The sequence below is a fragment of the Hyla sarda genome, chromosome 7, assembly GCF_029499605.1.
Source record: "Hyla sarda isolate aHylSar1 chromosome 7, aHylSar1.hap1, whole genome shotgun sequence".
Classification (NCBI taxonomy): Eukaryota; Metazoa; Chordata; class Amphibia; order Anura; family Hylidae; genus Hyla; species Hyla sarda.
Window position 1 is genome coordinate 194,363,566 of NC_079195.1, and position 24,762 is coordinate 194,388,327.

A 24,762-nucleotide genomic window follows, 5' to 3' on the forward strand; every position below is an offset into this window, starting at 1 on the left:
CTTACATGTTTTGCTTTTTATTCTATTCTGTGTTTTCTGATTTTATTTCTTCTTCCGTGTCTTTATGGGTCTGTTCATTCCATTTTAAGCCTGATATTCTTTCTCCAATCTCCCAGGCTCAGTATCCATGAAAATACTAATAAAAAAGTAATATTTCTCAGACAGCTTTAAAGGGCATAAATTCGCCTCTTTTATCTTGTGCCACAGAATGCATGGAATTAGTGACCTCACTGGTGTCAGCGTTTTCCACAAAAGCTCAGAGTTAAACATTCTAAGCTCAAAATCAACCCGTGACTTTTACTGACACGGGAAAGATGACAGCAACAAATAGACAGGGACTTAGTTTGTATTATCCTCGGTAACAGAGATTTAGCTGCAAAAAATGTGCTGCTGTATCATTTTCTAAAGAGCCATTAACGTTGTCTGAACAGCCGCCCTTTGATAAAGTCGCATATATATTCAGGATTGATCCTCTCATATCAATGTTAGCCTGACACAGATTCCTATATATGTAGGGGAAATGGAAGTTATTTTTCTTAGAGGTCGACCAGTTAAGTTTTCTAATACATAGCTGGGTTCACTTTGGTTTGAAGAAGCACTAAACATGACTTCCAAATTCTTTCCCTTGTGTATGAAAGTTCACACCCACAGGGATGTTAGAATATGTCCAACCTCCGAGTGGTCCCGAGTCATTATTTGGCATCCATGTTCTATGGGGCCCTTTTGTACTGCCATATGCTTTTGATTTCATACGTATGCATTTTGCCTTTTTTATTGTCATATTCTGTTAAACCCTTCAGTGACTAAAAAAAGTCTGCCTGAGGCAGACTGTACAAAAAGCTCTTACTGCAGGCGACACAAAGGTATTTAGGAGGCCTCTGACATCCATAGCAACCGATCCCCACCTGATGATTGTTTTGCGGGGGGTGGAAGGTTGACAAGTGCAGGACCTGTCAAGTCCCTCTCTAGATGCCCTGATCGCTATTGATCACGGCATGTAGAGGATTAAACTGCCGAAATTGGACTTCAGTCCGGTCTCGGCAGTTGCCAGCAGATATCAGCTGTACTAAACAGCCTGAAGCCATATGGTGGCATAAAAGATAAAATAGTGATCATACCAGTAGGCAACAATTTTTTCTTCATTTAAATGGCTTCTTAAGGCCTCCCATACTTCAAAGATATGTGTCAACCAAACCCACTAATTTTGTTGGGACTGTCTGACTTCCTAATGTCTATGGGGACCTTCTAACACTTTCTTAACAGAAGAAGTTGGGGGACAGGATTGATCATGTTGAATATTAATTGCTTTTGCTTTTATGCTCATAAGGATAAGCCAAAAGATAAGTTCTGGCAGCGTCTTAGTAAGTTAAAATAAGCAGGACAATATAACTTAGAGTTAAACTGAACTGATAATTGATAACAGTCCCATTCAAATAGAAGTTCCCATAACATAGTGATATATATATATATATATATATATATATATATATATATTTAAAGGATTCTGAGTAAGAACATTATGGATTGATAGGGGTGATGGGGAAATAGGAACAACTAAATGAATGTTTATTTTTTTACAGATATCATGCTATTACCCAAATGGGCATTTGGTCGACAACTGTCCCACCTACACATGCACAGAAAAAGCCACTGCCAGACTCCCTTGATGATGGCTTATTTAATTATGTCAAAATTCCAACCATTCTGTCCCCAAAATCTGCTGTTTGGGGAGAGTAACTAATCCCCCATTCGCATTACATACTTACTAGACCAGTCGGCCCCCATAGCTGCACCAGTGCTTCCAAGGTAACAAAAACACAATAGCTTATATTTAACTAGTTACAGAACAAATAGATATAGAATTAAATGTATCCATGCAAAACCATGCTGTACATTCTGATATTTTTTTATGACTGCAAGCACTTCATAAAAATCAAGGATAGACGCAACAATGGACGATCCAAGGGGATGGAGCCCAAGGTCCATATCATCATGTCAACCGAAGCTGAAAAAATGTCATAACAGAACTCATCTACCCTTTTGTGATCCTCTCACCTCATCATACAGTCACCTCTTCTGTTGTGAATCACTTAGTACAAGGCTCTAATAGAAGCAACTGAGGTAAATCAGACAAATGACATAAAGATTCAGACAAACAATTTTAAAGATCATTTGCTATGACTGGAAAGTTTTTCCCCATAATGGAATGTTGTTTTATTATAGCTGAAAATGACTGCCTATCTGCATTTGGGAGCTGATTATTTTTGAATGCTATGAATGAAGTAATAATGGGTAACAACCAAGAGTTTATCTTACATACATTTCATAAAGGATCCAACTGATAAAACTAATTTTTATTTTTTAAAGTCATCATCACATTTGTGGCTGGGCCTTGGAGATACTGGGCCCACACCTGGATTTCCCCATCCTCTTTGCTGCTGAGTGACAAGAACCAGTGTAGAACTGGAGCAGGGTGGTAAAGAACTGGTCAAGGAGTCATGGAAAATGTGTAAAAGGGCAAATAAGTATCAGGATCTTCTGTCCTCAGTGGGAAAACCCAGCACCATTGTAGGGGGTACAATTGATCTTTTTAATTGGACTTTTTCTTTTTATGACTAAGGGGTACTCCCCACAAAACATGTTAAGCCTGTCTAGTCTTGTTTGAGAAGTGTATATGTCCCTGTTTTATAAACTTTTGCAATACAGTTTATGGACTTGTTTAGTACTTGTTGAGTCGCAAAAATGTGCAATCCTTAAAGGAGTAAGGAGTGGGATTTTTTTTTTTTTTTTTTTTTAAATCAACTGGTGCCAGAAAAATTTACAGATTCATAAATGACTTCTATTTAAAAATATTAATCCTTTCAGTACTTATCAGCTGCTGTATGCTCCAGAGGAAATTATTTTCTTTTTGAATTTCTTTTCAGTTTACCACAGTGCTCTCTGCCGACACCTCTGCCCATGTCAGGAACTGTCCAGAGCAGGAGAGGTTTGCTATGGGGATTTGTTTATGATCTGGACAGTTGCTGACACGGACAGAGGTGTCAGCAGAGAGCACTGTGGTCAGACAGAAAATAACAACTCAACTGCCTCTGTAGTATACAACAGCTGATAAGTACTGGAAGGATTAATATTTTTAAATAGAAGCAATTTACAAATGTGTTTAACTTTCTGGCACTAGTTGATGTAAAAAAAAAAAAAAATTCCACTCCTTACTCCTTTAAGGATTGCACATTTTTGCGACTCAACAAGTACTAAACAAGTCCATAAACTGTATTGCAAAAGTTTATAAAACAGGGACCCCTTTTAATGTCACAGGACAGGGAAAATGATCCTTCATGTGGTAACATTTGGAATTATAAATCCTTATTGAATTGGTACGTAGACTATGTATGGACCTATATTGGTGTACCTAAAACTGTACTAAAGCTACAAAATATAGTGAGAAAAGAGTTAAAACGGACTGGTCTTTTAAAAGCATTCAGCACTCATCCACAGGAATGTCCATATATAGGCCAACAGAGGTCCCCATGTGATTTGATTAATAGTTCGCTCATTAACTACATGTTAATAGATGTCAGGAGGCAGGTCATCTATACATGGAATGTGTATTATAGAACTATCTATGGGTTTTTGATGATCTTTGTGGGTTCCCCCACTGTCTCTCCAAATCTATAGGCACTAGTGTTGGGCGCAAATATTTCGCATTTCGAATTTTTATCGTGAATATCGCAAATTTGCTAATTTGAGAATATTGCGAATATATTCGCTATATATTCGAAATTGTGAATATTCGCTTTTTTTCCGCATATGCACATATGTGAATATTCGCATATGTGAATATTCGCCTATTCCTTCTTTTCACTTGTGGGCCAATTAGAATGATGCAAATACACTTATCAGAGGTTATCAACAACATCCCTAGCAACCAATAGTAAAGTTGCCCACCCCCTCACTGTTTTCTTCCTCCAATACACGAATATGCGAATATTCACATATGCGAATATTCGTCTATATATTCGCGAAATATCGCAAATTTGAATATGGGCAATGCCGCTCATCACTAATAGGCACAACATCTTTTCTTACATGTGACCCCAAACTCCACATGTGGGCCGTCTGCTTTGCTTCACACTGACAATTTGGGGACCTGTATTCTCACAATAGATGCATGTTACAAGAGTAGGAATACAACTTATTAGATTTTTTTTTTAAATACATTTCTAAGATAGAAAACATTTTAATTCAGTGTTTTTTGGGGCATAGTTTATTAGGATGGAGATGTAAAAATCTTGAGTTGAGAAGAAAAGGTTGGCAATGGCAACCATTACTTAAAGGGGTACTCCGCCTCTAGACATCTTATCCCCCATCCAAAGGATAGGGGATAAGATGTCTGATCGCGGGGGTCCCACCGCTGGGGACCCATACGATCTCCCTGCTGCACCCAATGTTCATTTGCAGCACCGGAGGCTAGTGACGTCACGGCCATGCCCCCTCAATGCAAATCTATTGGAGAGGGCGTGATGGACAACATGCCCTCTCCAATAGATTTGCATTGAGGGGGCATGGCGTGATGTCATGAGTGGGGCGTAACCGTGACGTCACAGGCCTCCGCCCTGCATCGCCAGTCATCCCGCACGGAGCAAAGTTTGCCCTGTGCACCGGAGGACTGGGGTGCCGCAGCCAAGATCGCGGGGGTCCCGCTGGATAGGGGATAAGATGTCTAGGGGCGGAGTACCCCTTTAACCTTCCCATTAACATCCCCTCTCATCTTATTTGACCTGTTTTGTTCATTATATAGGAGACAGTGATTCTATACTTTAGAATCACTAAACTCATGGACTAGGTAACCCATGACAAATACTGTTATTAGTCTTTCCCAAATGAGAGGAGACATGAACTGCAATGAAGTACAAGGATACAGTTAAAGTTGTAAAGTTGCTAAGATGTAGCAAAAATACTATGTGATTATCATCAGTATGGAATATCAAGGCATTATCTCCTGGGTCTCGTGGAGCAGCTCTGTAATGGTACACTAGGCTGACTCACAAAGATCAAATACATGTAACATATGTCCCTTCTGTATTGTGTCAATGACATCTGTCTCTTCCCAATTAATTGACTTCTTGCCATCTTGAATTCACTGGATGAGAATCATTTTTGAACATTTCTTCTTCCCGTATTTACTTGTTGTCTTGCTCCGGTTAAGCTATTTACCAGCTCCTCTATAAAGGTGAGGGTGATTACATAATTAAGCTGTAATTAAACCTGAATCTAATAGTGTCTGCCATGATGATGTATCTCATACAGTAGTGGCGTCTCAAGGGAAATGCCTCCTTTTTAGAAAGGTCAAAGGGATTTCTGGTTTTCTCGAAAAATAAAGCATTCGGAGAGCAATTATGAGCTGGAAAAAAAATACATTGAAGAGCGTCTAACCAACAATGTGCGGTGCTTAACGGAATGTGTCGTATACTGAACATATGCTTAATGGATCAGCAAAAAGGTGAGATGTTATTTGCGTCTGCCTACCCAAAATCCTTTGCTATTGCTGCAATATAAAAGGCAGCATTCTTTCCCCCTTGAATGTTGGACCTACAGTATATTTTCATGATAAAATCTGTTTCATCTATTAACACAAAAAAAGAGAAAGGAAAAGAAAAAAAAAAAAACCTTCATTATATAGAACAGGTTCCTAGATAAAAGGTCACTGATAAATAAATAAAAAAAAACTACTTTTACGCTACCAGCCACTATTACAGCACTTAGTACTTTGAAACAGTGAACATCAACTTTGAAAGTCAACAATTGCAAATTGAGACGTGGGAGGCACTTTTTTTGTTCCACTTCTGTTGTGTTTTTTTTTGCTATTTCATGTTGAATTTCTACCCCCTGATCACCCTTTTAGCGTCTTTCTATAGTAGTGATATTGCTACAGACCTATAAAATACATTGGCAAGGTATTTAGATTGTAACTATCATGAGATTTTACCCGTTAACCTAATACCAGTATGTGAAAGGTGCTTACAATTGTAATGCAGCCATATCTGTAGCTGCTTTATAGCAGTTTTGATCATTCTAAAAATAGTTTTTATGTGGAGTCATCAACAGTCAGGTAAGCGTGGCCAGGGGTTTGCAATGCCCAACGACACCCATGCCTATCTCCATTACATCACTGCTGGGACCGCTGTGTGATTGACACACATGTCCTCAGCGCATGCGCCCTCTGTTATACGTGCTGGCTGTGTGGTGTCCCGGTACTGGACTCGGTCCCGTACCTTTGGTTGTAAGTCCCCATAGTCAGAGTTCCTCATGCTGATAGGGTTCTCCTGGTGGGATAGTCCCTAGTTGCCTCCTAGTGTTCTTAAAATTGTATATTTTTAATATAGTATAATGTAGTGTAAGTAATGTACAGGACCTTAGGTCACGTGATCAATGATATTTGTGTTGTATTGGAGGTTAAGGACCTTCTGGTCATGTGACTAGGTCACGTGTTATATCCACAATCCTTTGTACTAGGACTGACAGGTTTGGGGAACCAATAAGCTTTCATCCTGCCCCTTCAGATATAAGGGCGCTGTATCCAATGATCGCTCTCTTTCCTCCAGGATATGACAGCGAGCGGAGCTCTATGCAATTCTACAAGCAAATTAGGCATGAAGCCTACCAATTTCAGCTGCATAATAAACCGTGAGTTTATCCAACTCCATCCTAAAATCCTACATGACTCCTGAACCTAAAATATACCGCTAAATTCAGTGGAACAGCGTAAAGCAATGATTCAAAGCTTATTCCTTACAATGTCCCAGCCAACCTGTGAGGAGCCTAAATTCCGGTCCTCTTGTAAAGACATTTGTTAATTGCATCCTGCATAAAATCTGCATTAAAGTTATTTCAAGTTCAATACCATTCCGGCTGTGGACTATCCTTTATTCCTCCCTATCGTTCTGGGACGGGTGGCGGTAGGACATATAGATACATTGAGGAAACCCTCACCCTGGCTTCACGACAATCAAGGGTTAATCCTATACCCAGCAACACTACCCTGCAACACCCCTGTTCACCCCTCATCCCCAGTCACCACAGCTGCAAATCCTCTGAGCGTACGCTGGCTGCCTCTGCAAGTGCTCGCTTTCATTTCCTCCCAGCTTAGTGCATTGCATAATGCTAGAATCAGAGAGCTTGTTTACTCTCTACCTCTGTCATTACGCAGACTTGCTAAGCCAGAAGGCATCGGGACCAAGTGCTCGCTCAGAGAACTCGCCATGGAAACGTAGAATATATGGGGGCGCATGCGCTGAGGACCTGTGTGTGAAGTCATACAGAGGTCTCAGCATTGGCGTAAAGGAGATAGCTGTGGCGGCCAGGGGCATTGAAAATCCCTTGACTCACCTACCCAACTCTTGATGATTCCACATAAAAGTGATTTTTAGAATGACAAAAACTGCTGTAAAGCAGCTAAAGATACGGCTGTATTACAACTGTAAGCACCTTTCACATATTGGTATCAGGTTAGGGGTAAAATCTCATGACAGTTGCAGTACAGGAAACCAGTCAATCACTAGATCTGCAATATCAATGTCAATGATCCTTCTGTTCATATATGACGGATACTGTTGAACACTAAAAAGTATTACTGTAATCAGTATACAGGTCTGTGAGAATTTTAACAAAATTTATCTTTATGTTTTTATTTTTAGGGCTTTTTAGTGTATGCAACCTCATTTGAAGCGAATACAGAATGAAAGTATAGATCTTAAAGACATATCTGATTAAGGGCAGGGTCACACGGGGAGGATCAGCAGTGCATTTCACGCGATAGCGGAGAGCTCGCTCTGCAGTCCCTCTGTGACTGCCGCCGGTGCATCCGCAGCATGAAATACGCTGCCCTTAAAAATAATTACATTTCCGATTAAATAGTAATATTCTGGAAATCCTTTCTCATATTCTCATTACTCTGCACTGTGGTGTCCCTATGTTATTCCTCCTGCAAATTTATGAAGGAAATTGACAACTGGGTGTTACCATTACCCATGTCATAGGGGTGTGTTCTTACACAGTCTGATTGGACTATGCCAGAATGCATAGGGACAAACCTCCCATTGGTAATGCACAAGTTGAGGATTTAAAGGGAATCTGCCATCTGTATTGGCTGCTAAAAGCTGTATTCATCATTGGATAACTGTTAGGGTGCATTCGCACATGCATATTTTCTGTTCGGGTATAAAAGCAAACATTACCTTTCCTGGAACTGATGCTGGCTGTCAAACTTATAAAATCCCTTTTTTTTCCTAGCCAAGTGTCAAGAAGGTCGAACCGAGCTGCTCAAGTGCCACAATCTGGCACACCTTCTAGCCAACCCTCACACCCAACCCCTCCATAGTCAATGTAAAAAGCCCTGTACATATAGGAAAGGGTGGGAGATGAGGGAAAGTTAGGAGGTGTACCAGGCTGAGAAATAAAAAAAAGTCAATTGTTATAAGTTTGGCAACCACCATCATCTCCAGGAAAGGTAGTTTGCTTATATACAGCAACAGCTATCCAATGGTGTCTGCAGCTCTTAGCACCAAATACAGCTGACAGGTTATGTTTAACCCCTTAAGGACTCAGCCCATTTGGGCCTTAAAGGGGTACTCTGGTGGTCAACGTGTTTTTCACTTTTTACTTACCCTATTTGTTTTGTTTCATTTCTATTCTTGTTGTTTATGCAACTCTATTTGTTTACTTTTTATCCCCCACTTTGTTTTCCTATCTTTGCTTCTATTTCCTGTTTCTTGCTGTGCTGAAAACTACAAATCCCAGCATGCCAAATGCCTTGCTGGTTTGGGGCGGCTCCTTTTTTTCTGTTTGTTTGTTCCACCTTTTACCCATCCTACTATTTTCCCGCGTCGGCCCCCTTATACACAGCAGACTAATATAAATCAGCCTTGGTTGGGATACACTGGCATACACACACAAAAGAGACTACAACTCCCAGCATGTGTCATTCAGGAGTCTTCAGTCTGTGGTATAACACCAGCATGCTGCCTCTGTAGTCTCCTGGGGGTTGTAGTTCACCACAGCTCTATAGGGCATACACCAGTGTTTCCCAACCAGGGTGCCTCCAGGTGTTGCAAAACTACAACTACCAGCATGCCCGGACAGCCAAAAGCTCTACGGGCATGCTGGGAGTTCTAGTTTTGATGCAGCTGAAGACACCCTGGTTGGGAAACAATGCACTTTGCTTGTAATATACTGAATAGGCTAGGCCAGTGTTTCACAATCGGTGTGCCTCCAGCTGTTTCAAAACTACAACTCCCAGCATGCTCAAAGACTGTCAGGGAATGCTGGGAGTTGTAGTTTTACAACAGCTGGAGGCACACTGGTTTGGAAACATTTGTGTAACATGATGTGTATGCTGAATAGGCTAGGACAGTGTTTTCCAACCAGTGCGCCTCCAGCAAAACTACAACTCCAGTATGCCCAAAGTCTGTCCAGGCATGCTGGGAGTTGTAGTTTTGCAACAGCTGGCGGCACACTGGTTTGTAAACACTAGCATACACACACATAACAGGGACTACAACTCCCAGCATGTGTCATTCAGGAGTCCCCCCCCCCCCCCCTTCACACATAGCAATCATTCCCAGTCCAAGATTTATTCCCCTGCAGTCTATACATCCCCAGCCCATGCACTTTGTTATCCTCTCCTTCAGATAACACTCTTATCTTTTCTGTCTTCTTTCAGTGCAGACCTGCATCCTCAGAAGACAGAGCAGGGGGAGGGGAGATGAGGAGTGTACGTCCTCTCTCCCCTTGCTCTGGCTTCTTTCTCTCATGCACATCTACGTTCTCCAGGAGGGGGAGATGAGGGGGCGTGGCTTATCTCTCTCATGCAGTTCTGAAAGAACAGCCAAATCCTAACATGTGGACAACAGTAAGAGATCCAACACAGAACTACAGAACTTCATGGCCCACAAACAGATAAGAAAAAAAGACACATGCTACACAAACATATAATACATGTCAATTGCAAAAAACAAGAACATACATAGCCAAAAATCTTAACCACCGGAGTACCCATTTAAAGAAAATTTTATTTTTACGTTTTCGTTTTTTTCCTCCTCGCCTTCAAAAAGTCATAACTCTTTTATATTTTCATCCACAGACTAGTATGAGGGCTTGTTTTTTGTGCGACCAGTTGTCTGTTGTAATGCCATCACTCACTTTACTATAAAATGTATGGCGCAACCCAAAAAAATTGTATGGGGAAATTAAAAAGAAAAACGCAATTTTGCTAATTTTGGAAGGTTTTGTTTTCACGCCGTACAATTTACGGTAAAAATGACGTGTTCTTTATTCTTTGGGTCAATATGATTAAAATGATACCCATGATAATATACTTTTCTATTACTGTTGCGCTTAAAAAAAAATCGCTAACTGTTTAACCAAAATAGTACGTTTAAAGGGGTACTCCGCCCCTGGCATCTTATCCCCTATCCAAAGGATAGGGGATAAGATGTTAGATCGCCGCGGTCCCGCTGCTGGGGACCCCGGAGATCGCCGCTGTGGCACCCCGCCATTATTACTGCACAGAGCGAGTTCGCTTTTTGCGTAATGACGGGCGATACATGGGCCGGAGCAGCGTGATGTTATGGCTCCACCCCTCATGATGACCGCCACGCCCCCTCCCATAGACTTGTATTGACGAGGGTGGGCCGTGATGTCACAAGGGGCGGAGCCGTGACGTAACGATGCTCCGTCCCCTGTATTGCCCGTCATTACGTGCAGAGCGATCTCGCTCTGCGCAATAATGATAGCGGGGTGCTGCAGCAGCGATCCCCCGGGTCCCCAGCAGCGGGACCCCGGCGATCTGACAACTTATCTCCTATCCTTTGGATAGGGGATAAGAAGTCTAGGGGCGGAGTACCCCTTTAAAATCCCCCTATTTTGAAGACCTATAACTTTTTCATTTTTCCATATATTTCCAAATTTTTGTGCCGTGATCTGTACTTTTTATTGATACCATATTTGCTTATGTAAAACTTTTAATACATATTTTATTAATTATTTTGGAATTAAATGTTTTTAAAAAGCAGCTATTTTGAACTTTTTTTTTTTTTTATGTTCACCCAGTTCACCGTATGGTATCATTAACATTTTATTTTAATAGTTGGGATATTTACACACGCTGCGATACCAAATGTGTATATAACATATTTTACACTTTTTAGGGGTGAAATAGGGAAAATGGGACAATTTACGTTTTTATTGGGGGAGGGAGTTTTTAAAAAAATTTTTACTTTTTTTTACTTTTATTTTTACACTTTAATTGTCCCCATAGGGGACTATTTATAGCAATCATGCGATTGCTAATACTGTTCAGTGCTATGCATAGGACATAGCACTGATCAGTGTTATCGGTCATCTTCTGCTCTGGTCTGCTTGATCGCAGACCAGAGCAGATGACCCATGGAAGGCAGCGGAGGCAGGTGAGGAGACCTCCGTCTGCCATGCTGCATGATCGGATCGCTGCGGCAGCACTGCGCGTGATCCGATCATCCATTATAGTGTCCGCAATGCTGCAGATGCTGTGATCTGTATTGATCACGGCATCTGAAAAGTTAATGGCATACATCCGCACGATCGCAGATGTCCGCCTTTACCGGCAGGTCCCTGGCTGCTATCAGTAGCCAGGACCTGCCGCACATGACACGAGCATCGCTCCGATGCTTGCGGTTATGCATAGGATGTAAACGTACATTTACGTCCTGCGTCGTTAAGGGGTTAAAGGGGTATTCTGGCCCTGAGACATCTTATCTCCTATCCAAAGGTTAGGGGATATGATGTCTGATCATGGGGGTCCCGCTGCTGGGGACCCCCACAATCTCTCATGCAGCACCCAGCTGTGTGAGCTGCACGAAGCGCTAGAGGCTCCGAGTCTGAAGCCTCACGACCACAGGGCCGGAGTATTGTGACGTCACAACTCCGCCCCTGTGTGACGTCATGCCATGTCCCCTCAATGAAAGTCTACGGGAGAGGGCATGACGGCCAGCGGCGGGACCCTCCGCGATCAGACATCTTATCCACTATCTTTTGGATAGGGCATTACATGTCTTAGGGCCGGAGTACCCCTTTAAAGGAGTGGCAACATGTCCAATTTCAGAGGGTTTCCCTGTTTTAAGCAAGATAACTTTATTACACAAAAGAGAGGTAAACGTTAGGCTCAGGGGTGCATAAATCATTTTCCTAGGGGGTAATTATAAAGTTTCTAAGCAACTCCCCGATCCCTAGCTTAGCATTCACACCCATTTTGCAATAAATTCCCTGCCCATCTGACTGTTCAATAAAAAGAACAGAGGGTCAACGGAATAGTGAAACCTTTATATTTTTATAAGTCTCTCTCTATTACCGAGCACATACAGGCATTAAATAAACAAGCCATTTACTTTAAAGGGTATCATTGCATGATTTATTTTACCTGGGGGGGGGAGGCATTGTAGTGAAACTAAACACTGTTGGGTTACACCGCCTGTTGCAGATGTTTACCGGGGTTCTTATTTTTAGCAACAAACACACATAACCAAACCCCGGGTCTCCAGGCAAGACTGGGTAAAAAAAAAAAAACTAATACCTAAGCGACCCTACTAAAGTGTAACTTTCGTTAAAACGTCCCTTTTCTTCACATATTAAAACCTAAGTGGTACCAAAAAGTGTATTAAATGTGATGTGTGAACATAGCCTAACTGTACATAATAATGATCCAATATTTTTCTTTCATTTCAGGGCACTTCTATTGTAAGGTAGAAATATTCACATGACAATCCCCATGCATCTGTTATCTAGTTTGATTTGTTACATGGCTTTGAGAACAACATTGTAAAATTTGTATCCCACAAGAGTCTTACCCATGTTCAGAAGATCAAACTATACCACCTACTGCCCCAATGCACATTTTGTATTTGTTTCCTCAGGGGATCCCTGAGGAAGCAAACTCGAAATGCTCATTGGGGTAGTAGGTGGTATAGATTGATCTCCTGAACATGGGTAAGACTCTTGTTTAATGTTTCCTACAACCTTTCCTTTATGATTATTGGGGACATTATTTATACCTTTGATGTAGTTGGATGGGTATGTTGCTAAAAGTTAGGCTATTCAGACAGATGGTAAACTCTGCATTCATGAGATTATGTATTGGAGACAGTCATGAATGTTATTGATATTATTAAAGGTCATTTTGCACTAGATTTTGATGTTGGTGTGTATATCGCCACATTGTGTCACTGGTTCTCTATAACTACATAAAGTATTACATACAAAGAGATATCCAGTGCTGAAAAACTTATCCCCTATTCTAAGGATAGGGGATAAGTTTCAGATCGTGGGGGTGTCCGACCGTTGGGCCCCCTGTGATCTCCTGTATGGGGCCCCGGCTTTCTGGCCAGATAGCGGGTGTTGACCACCACACAAAGCGGTGGCTGACACGGCCCCTCAATACAACTCTATGGCACAGCCTGGACGCTGCCTTTGGCAATCTCCGACTCTGCCATAGCGCTGTATTGAGGGGGGCGCGTCGGCTGCCGCTTTGTGCGGTGGTCAACACCCGCTATCTGGCCAGGGCCCCATGCGGGAGATCACGAGGGGCCCCATCGGTCGGACCCCCTGCGATCTGAAACTTATCCCCTATCCTGAGAATATGAGATATGTTTTTCAGCACTGGACTACCCCTTTAAGTTATGTAATAAATAATATGCAATAGATGGAAAGAACTGTATCCACTGGTGTTTTTTTTAACCCTTACAAACTCATATATTGTGAATGTCTGTTTTTATATGTTGGTGGATGAATGAAGAATTGTGGATATTTGTAGCTATTTCTTACTATTTAATTTTTAAATAAAGTATATTTACTGTTTTAATGGTCCTCGCTGGGACACATCTCTGCTAGGAATACTGGAATAAATTCTCTAATATATTCTTGTCATTAGCATAATTTTCTTTAGGAGCTGGAATATTCTAATAATACTCAGGATTTATGAACAGTATCATGTATCCAAGTCGTATAAACACATGATATTGTATATATAGACTTCTGAGATTCCATGCTATACCTCTGTAGGTTTCTGAGGAAAAAAACATCCATGGAATGCTCTAGTACATGCTACATTACAGAGGTATTCTTCTCTAAAAGTATTGCTACTACAGGAGAATATACAGTAGTGCCTTAAGAGTACTCAGGAGGAAACAATATGTTTTAAAATCAACTGTTGCCTGAAAGTTATACAGATTTGTAATTTTAATCCTTCCAGTACTTATCAGCTGATGTATGCTCCAGAGAAAGTTGTATAGTTCTTTCCAGTCTGACCACAGTGCTCTCTGCTTCAGTAGCCCAACTCTATGGCAAATATTAACCTGGTATTATTACATTACTTGCCATTTTCTTAAAGTGTCATTGAAAAAATATTTTAGCATGTCACAGGGACATGTCAAATGTTTTGATCAGGTTGGCATCTGGGTGTTAAGAGTCCTACTGATCATTAGAATGAGCGGAAAGAAGCGAGTCACTTTGCACTTCATTCCCTGGCTTACTGCAATCTCTGTCCAGTTGCAGGAGACATTATATAGAGTCTATTCAGAGGTGTATAGGTGAGAATAACCCTTGAATTGCTGCTTGTTAAACACAGTCGAATTTTCAAGTATTCTCAATAAAGAGTAGTACTGAGCGGCATTAGCCATATTCGAATTAACGATATTTCACGAATATATAGACGAATGTTCGTCCTATATTCGCAAATTTCGCATATTCGTTATATTCGCATATTCGAGGAAGAAAACAGTGAGGGGGTGGGCGACTTTACTATTGGTTGCTAGGGATGTTGTTGATAACCTCTGACAAGTGTATTTGCATCATTCTAATTGGCCCACAAGTGAAAAGAAGGAATGTCCACATATGCGAAAATGCGCATATGCGGGGAAAAAGCGAATATTCATAATTCCGAATATATAGCGATTAAATTACTTCTATTAAAAAGTCTTAATCCTTCGAGTACTTATCAGCTGTTGTATGCTCCACAGGAAGTTGAGTTGTTCTTTTTAGTCTGACCACAGTGCTCTCTGCTTTCTGTCCATGTCAGGAACTGTTCAGAGCAGCAAAGGTTTGCTATGGGGATTTTCTCCTACTCTAGACAGTTCCTGACATAGACAGAGGTGTCAGCAGAGAGCACTATGGTCAGACTGAAAAGAACAACTCAACTTCATGTGAAGCATACAGCGGCTGATAAGTGCTGGAAGGATTAAGATTTTTTATTATAAGTTATTTACAAATCTGTGAAACTTTCTGGAACCAATTGATTTGAAAAAGAATGGTTTCCAGCAGAGTACCCCTTTAAGCAAATACAAAAAAAAAAAAAAAAAACTCCCTGCTGTGCAACCAGTCACTGGCTAAGGTTGGATATGGCAGTGATTGACTGAACTGCAATGTAATATATTGACACTGTGGTCGGCAAGAGAGATTGTCATTCAGCCAATCACTAGCCACAGAGAAGTAGACGCATTGACCCTAAGAAATAGAAAGTGGGAGATATCGGGACCAGCAAAACTGCAGGCAGGGGGGAACATGGGAGGCAAGTAATCTTTTGTTTGTTGAAGCAGGAAGCCTGGGCACTGGGCATCTTTAAATAATGTTTTATTTAAAGGGGGTTTTCCAGGAATTTATTTTATTTGACTATACTACAGGGACTGTAAAGTTAGTGTAGTTCATAATATAGTGTCTGTACCTGTGTGTGACGGTTTTCTCACAATTCTTCTGTAATTTTCACTCCAATATTTTTTTTTACCAGCATACAAAATGACTGTTGTCTCAGATTTTTCCCAGCTTGCAATGCGACCGAGACCTGACTCACTAGTCAGCTGGTGACAGGGAGCCTGTCTGCTTCATTGGGTGGAGGGATCAATCTGCAACTAATGCAACAGCTGTAGGCACCCTGATTGAAAACCACAGGTCTTTTGATGGATTCAGCTCATTTATGTTTCAATGGGTGGGGTGGCTGATATGTGGGAGGGAGGAAAATGGAATTGTGGGATTTGTAGTCTAAAAAAGAAAACTCAAGCAGGAAATACCAGTTCACAAAAAGCTAGCTACAATGTTATGGTAATCTCACAACATAGCCATTTAGCCCCAAGACAAGCGCAGATCCTTCCTAAGCATGTCCATTACTGTCTGCCAGGTAAGTACTAAAATCACCTTATGGTAAATAACCCCTTAAATTATTTTTAACATTTTCACTGGATTATCACTTTAAAACATTTAGGCTCCAAGGCAAGATCTGTAATATGGCCCCCATCCACCATTTTAAGCAATATATTAGTCTATATAATACATACCTTTTCATTTGGAATATTTAAATGATGATGTCAACCACAATGATAAACATAAAATCTGTACAAAATCTGTAACAGCGCCCCCCACCCTCCAGGTATTCTTTATAATACTGATCTCTTCATGTGCGGCAGATAGGCATCAGGGGCTGATTATGATTGCTACTCCAGCGCCACCTTACAGCTACGCTCCTGATACTATGAACATCTATGAAAAGAAGGTGCCAGTGCTGCTTAACATTAAATTCTGACTTTCTAGAGGTCTCAAAAGTTAATATAATTTTTTTTCCCTGTCTGCCTTAAATTCCCCCTTGATAAATTACACTTTGGGTACATTCGGATCTGAAGTGCAATTTTGTACATTCAGTTTAAATTAGGAGCTATAGAACGGCGAGACCTAGAAACATACTGAAATAAAGTAGATAAAACGCGCTCCCAAATGATGTGCTCCCACTACAATGTATAAATCTAATTTACTGTAAGGAAACATCTTTATGGGACCCGGGACTCCCTGGCCATTAATAAAAGCCCTGGATTAGCCAGTTTCCACTTTGCTGAGTTATTACTGGTCAGTTTATATTAGAAGTGCTATAGTAGCATCTCTGCCTCATTTGCTTTTAATTATGACTTTTTTAATTTAAATGTAACATGTACTTTAATGTAATAAAATGTTATGTATGCCAAGACCATTAATACTGTGCAACCGACAACCAAAGCAATGGATGAGGTTAACAATACAGGTAAAGGGGCTGCTATAATTATCCTACTGGAAAACATTATGGGAATGGAAATGTAACCTTATCTGTAAATCACTAATGAGCAATCTCATTTTCTAGAAATAATATACTAAGAAAGCTTTCTTGTTCTTCTATTACAGCCGCGACTCCCAGATCCCTTGTGCTTCTACTGAAACAGAATTAAGATTATTATCCGGTTCCATAGCGATGGTTCAATAGAACTACGGGGGGTCCAAACTGACCATAGATGCAGTAGAGCTAATTTTGCCAAATGTAGTCATTCATCATTTACCGCAATCGTTGCGATAACAGGAGTTGTGATTTTACACAGGTCCGGAGGTAAATCGACTATATTTATACAGCGCACAAACAATTCAACTGTATCGCATTTGCAGATGTAGTAGAGATGGATTTGTCAATGAATTCTTCTTTAACTTTCAAGAACTCGCACATTCTAGTAATAGCGGCAAGTAGCTGTAATTTTATCATTTAACTCAATGGCTATGTGAAGTGAAGTAGGTGATTTGAAGCTCTCTATGGAAACTGCATCCCAAACATTTAGGCCTTGTTCAGTGTAGTGTGGAATCCACCGCCCAATATATGAATTTTATTTTCGCAATATTTTGCAGCTGATTTTCCCCTGCTTAGGAATGGGTGAAATCTGCTGCAGATCTGATGTCATACTGGCATGTATTTAAAGGAAACCGGTAACCAGATTTTACTCTATATAACTGGCGGCAATGTGGTATTTAGGGTACAATAAGGTTTCTGTGCAGAAAGATCGTTTTAAAAGTGTCAAGTAGTCCTTGGCAACGTGAAGTAGTCACGGCACTCCAGGCTGTAACCACTACCTACTGGGATTGACAGCCTGGGTACATCCCCGCTCTTCACTGAAGTCTTGCACAGGCCCAAAGCAGCAATATCTTTGGTCATGAAGCAGCTTTTGGGCTAGTAAAAAGTTTCAGGAAGCAGAACTGTGACGTCAGCCATGGCCAGGCTATTGATGAAGCCTGAGTAGGCATGATTACAGCCCGGGTTGCCGTGATTACTTTGCAATGCCACACGCCTCTATGGTTACTTTAGCACCAGTGGCATGTGGCACGGGACGCTATTAAAAATGTTTTTCTGAAGATGCTCATGGTGACAGACATGGTGAAAAATGTTATTTTACCTTAATGGGGTATTCCGGCTTTATACATCTTATCCCCTATCCAAAGAATAGGGGATGAGATATATGACTGCAGGGGTCTCGATGCTGGGGACCTCCACGATCTCGGTGCAGCCCCACGACATGAATGGAGGGGGCGTGGAAGAACTTTACTAGGGGGCATGGTGTGACATCACGTCCCTGTCTCGGAGGCAGCAGCCAGCACAGAATGCCAGGGCTGCACTGAGATTGCCGGGGTCCCCAGCAGCGGGACCCCTGCGATCACACATCTTATCCCCTATCCTTTGGATATTGGAGCGTAGGCATTACACATATCTTAGCGAGCTCTGGGAAAATGAAAGCTGAGCTGTGATTGGTTGCTATAAGCAAAGCTGACACAGTTTAATCAAAATAAAAAAACAAAGCAGACATTTTTTGCAGTCAAAATCTACAACAAATCTACCCAAAATGTGCATGATTTGGGGTGGATTTTTTGCAGCGGGCTTTGTTGTGGAAATATTGATTATTATTTTTTGCCTGTGGCTGTAACCCATAGGGCTCATACACACTGAGAAGATTTCATTGCTGAATTCCTATCCAGAATCGGTGCCCATGACCACAGCAATTTCTTATGAACATAAGCACCGCCCCATTAACAAATGGGACTTCTTTGGCAGATTTAACTGGAAGATTTAACGTGTTCTTCCATGGAGTTTAGATCCATGATGTAAGCACAATTATGGAAACTCCACCATGTGAAATGAGCACAGCAAAACCCAGTGAGATCATAGCAGTGTGTAGCAAGGCCGAATCAACACAGAATTCCAAAGGGATATTTTGCAAGGATTCTTCATAGTGTGAAAGGGGCCTTAAATAAGAAGTCCCGTGCCCGATCAGTGAAGAAAATCTTATCCTCTGTTCTGCAGATAGGAGATAAGTTTTAGATTGCGGGGGGTCCGAGCGCTGTGGCCCCTTGCAATTGTCTGAATGAAGCCCCAGCTCTCCCACAGAGTGGCGTGCCACACCCCCTCCATTTATCTCTATGGGAGAGCCTTTCAGCTATCTTTAGCTTTCCCATAGAGATATATAAAGGGGGCTTGGCGGTTCCTGCTTCAGACGGGGGTCGTGATGCGCCACTCTGTGCCAGGGCTCCGTACAGAAGATCACGGAGGCCCACAGCGCTCAGACCCCCCGTGATCTAAAACTTATCCCCTATACTACAGATAGGGGATAAGGTTTTCTGTACTGATCGGGCATGGACTTCTCCTTTAAATTATTTCTGCCTACAACAGCGTCTCAGCACCATGTCAGTTTTTGCATGTGAACAGCTCATGCCTACTTCTCTAAATATACTCTATGGGTTTATGTGGGTATGTCTATTAGATTGATTGGTATATACTAACCTCTCCCGCAGTAATGTGAACTGAGGCTGGCGGAGGCAGTGTTTGTTCAGGTTAATCAGACGTCGCATTTGGCGTTGAGACTTGGACAGTTGCTGCTTGATACCCGCTCTTAACTGTTCATAGCGCCGGGTGAGGTGGAGGTCTGAGTTCCAAAGTCTTGAAATAGTTGAAATGTTGAGGAACCGGTCTGTGGGCAAACTCTTCAGAAAAGCCCGGAACTCTGCTGTAAAAATAAAAATCATTGATACATGTTAAACAAATATATATGATTCTGCAATTGTTCCAAAAGACATGGGGGGAGATTTATCAAAACCTGTGCAGAGAAAGAGTGGTGCAGTTGCCCATAGCAACCAATCAGATTGCTTCTTTCATTTTCCACAGGCCTCTAAAGAGGCCTGTGGAAAATGAAAGAAGCAATCTGATTGGTTGTTATGGGCAACTGCACCACTCTTCCTCTGCACAGGTTTTGATAAATCTCCCCCATGAAGCTTACATTATTTTTTCTAAATTGTGATCTATTATTGCCAAACAGTTTCGGCTATGTGACTTGCTTACCAAAAAGACTTTTAAGTGGGTCCCTATTCTCTAAGGAGAAGCATCACACTGTCACCACAGCTGCTGCAATACAGAACCTACAGGAGGAGCAACCCAACAACATCTCTGCTGAAAAAAAAAGGCTAAAACCCTGCGGCTATGAGCCTCATTTCAAGGATTTTGAGACTTTTTGGAAACTTTTGGGCCCTTCTTTCACTAAATGTAATGCTTTTTTTAAGTCATATTTTAAAGGTGTATTCCGGCTTTATTCATCTTATCCATTATCCAAAGGATAGGGGATAAGATGTATGATTGCAGGGGTCCCACTGCTAGGGACCCCCGCGATCCTGGTGCAGCCGCCGGCATTCTGTGCAGGGCGCTGCCTCAGAGACAGGGACATGATGTCACGGCCACGCCCCTAGTGAGGTCACACCATGCCCACTTCATTCATGTCTATGAGAGGGGGCATGGCAGTACATCACTAGGGGGCATGGTCGTGACGTTAAGTGGCATTTTCCACTTCTTATACGATAAAATTATCTTCGAGAAGGGGACAGCTCAGCCCCAGAAACATGTTGATTTCTCACCTAAATAAAGTATACTGCTCAATGCCTGCCTGAAAACTTCCACCATTATTCTGCATTCGCTTCCCTATTGGTCTATTGAGCAGTGTTGTATTCTTAGCAAAGCTACCAGAGGTGAGCTGAACTTATTTGGAGCTGTAAACTGAACATAGGTTTTCCTCCAACTACTGCATTGGCCATAATAATACATTACCATATGAAGCGCTTCCCATTATTTTAATAGCAAACTATTGGATTGATAGGGAATGTATCACCTTATTTATTTTTTGACTAATGGTATAGGTATATATATATATATATATATATATATATATATATATATATATATATATATATATAGTGCATATGTTTTTAATTTCACATTTAAGTTTTATTTTTTAAAGGGGTACTCTAGTGGAAAACATTTTTTTTTTTTTTTTTTATGAACTGGTGCAAGAAAGGTAAACAGATTTGTAAATGACTTCTATTAAAAAATCTTTACCCTTCCTGTACTTTTTAGCAGCTGTATGCTACAGAGGAAATTCTGTTGTTTTTTTTTCTTTTTTGTCTTGTCCACAGTGCTCTCTGCTGGCACCTGATGTCCATATCAGGAACTGTCCAGAGTAGGAGAAAATCCCCATAGAAAACCTATGCTGCTCTGGACAGTTCCTGACACGGACAGAGGTGTAAATAGAGAGCCATGTGGACAAGACAAAAAGGAAATTTGAAAAGAACAGAATTTCCTCGGTAGCATACAGCTGCTAAAAAGTACTGGAAGAGTAAATATTTTTTAATTGAAGTCATTTACAAATCTGTTTAACTTTCTGGCACCAGTTGACTTATAAAGACCTAAAAAAAATGTTTTCCACCATAGTACCTCTTTAATTCTTTATTATGTGAGTATGTGAAATTACTTCTATTGTGTTACAATGAGAGCAGCCATCATGCCTGAGATGCTAACAGTATTCAGAGATATGCTCTACGATAGCCACATGACCATAGGATCTCTAGTGTGGACATGATGTGCAGGGGGGGGGGGGGGGGACGGAGGTGAGTCTGACCATCACCTATTTTAACTGGACTGATCCTATCTTATCTAAATACTGGTGTGATGCTGTGATGCTAAAAAGGAGACTGATGAGAAGTTTTGCCTAGTGTCAGAATAAAAAATGAAAGTTATCAATATTGTTTTTAATATTAATAGTGACATAAAAAATAAAAAAGAGACATCAAAACTATGTTTAACATACAAATTACATGTAACCCACTTGAATCCCATCTTTTGTTCATGTATAGCAGCTGGGCATCAAGTTAGTATGGAGTGGGCTCAGAAGCTGAGCCGTTCCATAACCAGCAGGTGCCAGCTGCTATGCATTACACAGTTCTATATCAGGAATCTAATCATTGCTTATAAACATCCTCTAAATGGGCTAATATAGTGTATAAAAAAGTTAATAAAAATGTTTCTAAAAATATAACAAAAGCCCCTCCCCTTATAAAGCTAGTAATCACCCCTTTTCCCATTTTTCAAATAAAATAAAAATGTCAACACGTTCAACGGCATAAATTAAATATTATACAAACTCAAAAAAGTCAGTCTAGATCAAAAATGTTTTTTTTTAAAGTTATAGTGGTCAGAATATGGGAATGCAAAGCAATTTTTTTTAAAGGGGTTATCTGGTGAAAGAAACAATCTGTGTATGGTGTCAAAATGTATAATAATCCAACTTGCTTGTATAATGTTATTAACCATAGTATACAGGTCTAACATTATCAGCTATGCTCTCTCCCCTGTAGCTGTAACATTATGTCATAGGCTGTAAAAGCAGTCTGCTCCCACCCTGTGTCCCCCTCCCTCCCTCTGGTCTGCTCTGAACAATACCAGTAATGTGAAGGGGGTAGCTGTTATTACTACTCATTACATTTATGACTCATTAGATAAGGCAGCAGTGAGCCTGTTCTGATAGACACTACTGTGAATGTGAAAGTTTTCCTGTTGCCTTATCTAACCGGTATAAATCTAATGAACAGTAATACAAGCTTGTCCCAAGCAGACAGGAGAAAAGGAGGAAGAGCAGACTACTTTCAGAGAGTGTGATGTGAAGACAACCCCAGTGTTCACATATCTCAACAAACTCCTGTGTTCACCCCTGTGTTCAGGTTTTGCAATACTACAACTTCCAGCATACTCGGACCGCTAAAATGCCTAGAATATGGAGGAAGACATTACCGAAAATTTCCCATTTAGAGGGGTTCTCCGGTGGAAATTTTTTTTTTTTTTAATCAACTAGTGCCAGAAAGTTAAACAGACTTGTACATTACTTCTATTTAAAAATGTTAATGCTTCCAGTACTTATGAGCTGCTGTATAATACAGAGGACATTCTTTTCTTTTTTAATTTATCTTCTGTCTGTCCACAGTGCTCTCTGCTAACACCTCTGTTCATGTCAGGAACTGTCCAGTTATGTCCTGACATGAACAGAGGTGTCAGCAGAAAGCCCTGTGGACAGACAGAAAAGAAATTTAAAAAAATAACTTCCTCTGTGTTATACAGCAGCTGATAAGTATTGGAAGGATTAATATATTTGAATAGAAGTAATTTAGAAATCTTGTTAATTGTTTGGCACCAGTTGATTTAAAAAAAAAAAAAAAAAAAAAAAAAAAAAAGGTTTTCCACCGGAGTAACCCTTTAAAGGGGTATTCCAGCCATAGACATCTTATTACCTAACCAAAGGATAGGAGATAAGATGTCTGATCGCGGGGGGCCCGCAACACATAACCCGCCCCCTCCATTCATGTTTATGGAGGGGGCTTGACGGCCGTCACATCTTCAGTCCTGGAAACACAGAGGTTTCAGAGACTGGAGCAGTAGCGGGTTCTGCACAGAGATCACAGGGGGTCCCAGTGGCGGGCCCCCCACTATCAGACATCTTATCCCCTATCCTTTGGATAGGGGATAAGATGTCCAGGCCGGAATACCCCTTTAAGCAACATTTAAAGTTGTCTATAGATAAGATCTATATAAAATGTAAATTTGTTTATAAATATTTTACACTACTAAGATAAGATATGGTTACAAGATTGTCATGGCCGCCATTTACATCATATCCCACAGAAGCTTTAACAAATTTTGGAAGCAGTCAACAGGCTGGTCATCAGACCCACTCCTAACAGCTTATCTAAACTCCCATAGTGCTTTGGGGGAGTATACTGTACCATTCCTGAGGCATAACTGATCTATAGCATGTTCTTTATGGCATGTACGGAGACAGAGACCATAAGGCTGTGTCTAAAGTGATTTAGAGACTGTCTAAGTGAAGCTCTTTCTTAAAAGGGACAGTCTCCTTTTTAAGAACTCGACACTCCCCAACAAACAGACTCAAGACTGACACACTAGTTATCTCACTATGAGGATTCTCAGGCTTTTCTCGCTGCTCTGAGTTATAATGACAGAAAGACGAAAAGTTTTGTATCGTCTAATGAAAGGGAATGGTCAGCTCAGCTGCAGTAACAAGGACCTGAAAAGATGGGTTTTACCGTTCTGTACAGTTCTTCATTGTAGAAGGCTTCTTCTATTGCTTTAAGCATTTGTGTCACTCATATGTGTCACCGCCATTGAGATTAACAAATAAAAAAAACGACATTGACTTTTCAAAATGGGACAGATCCTCATTGCCAACTAAATGACCCAATGTTAATAACCATAAAACCAAAAATAAATACACATAAATAGTATTTTGGGTTCATAGTAGAAGTTAGTCCTAGGCTTTGGTATTAGTGGATCCCATGGGATTTCCTGGACCACATGACATACAGGATTCATAGAGACAGGAAAAGCACTCATTGGCCCCATTGAATGAGCAGGTCAAAGAAGAAGAGAACTGCTCAAAACTTCCCTTGATATTTGTGGCAACTACACATACTGGGTGCATGGACCAAATTGCTAACTCTATGGCAAACATGCATTCAGAACAATGTGGAAGAAAAGTCCAGCACATCCAGTCCCTGAATTTGTCATTACTGAGAATCCAT

At 40.9% G+C, this 24,762-nt stretch overlaps 1 protein-coding gene across 2 annotated transcripts in view; it reads right to left on the reverse strand.

Moving 5' to 3' along the window:
• Positions 1-24,762, reverse strand: part of BRINP2 (BMP/retinoic acid inducible neural specific 2) — a 361,798-nt gene that overhangs the window by 6,195 nt on the left and 330,841 nt on the right. For both annotated transcript variants that reach the window (XM_056532001.1, XM_056532002.1), the window contains exon 7: positions 19,634-19,856. In XM_056532001.1, the coding sequence (XP_056387976.1) occupies positions 19,634-19,856 (223 nt within the window). The remainder of the gene's footprint in view (positions 1-19,633; positions 19,857-24,762) is intronic.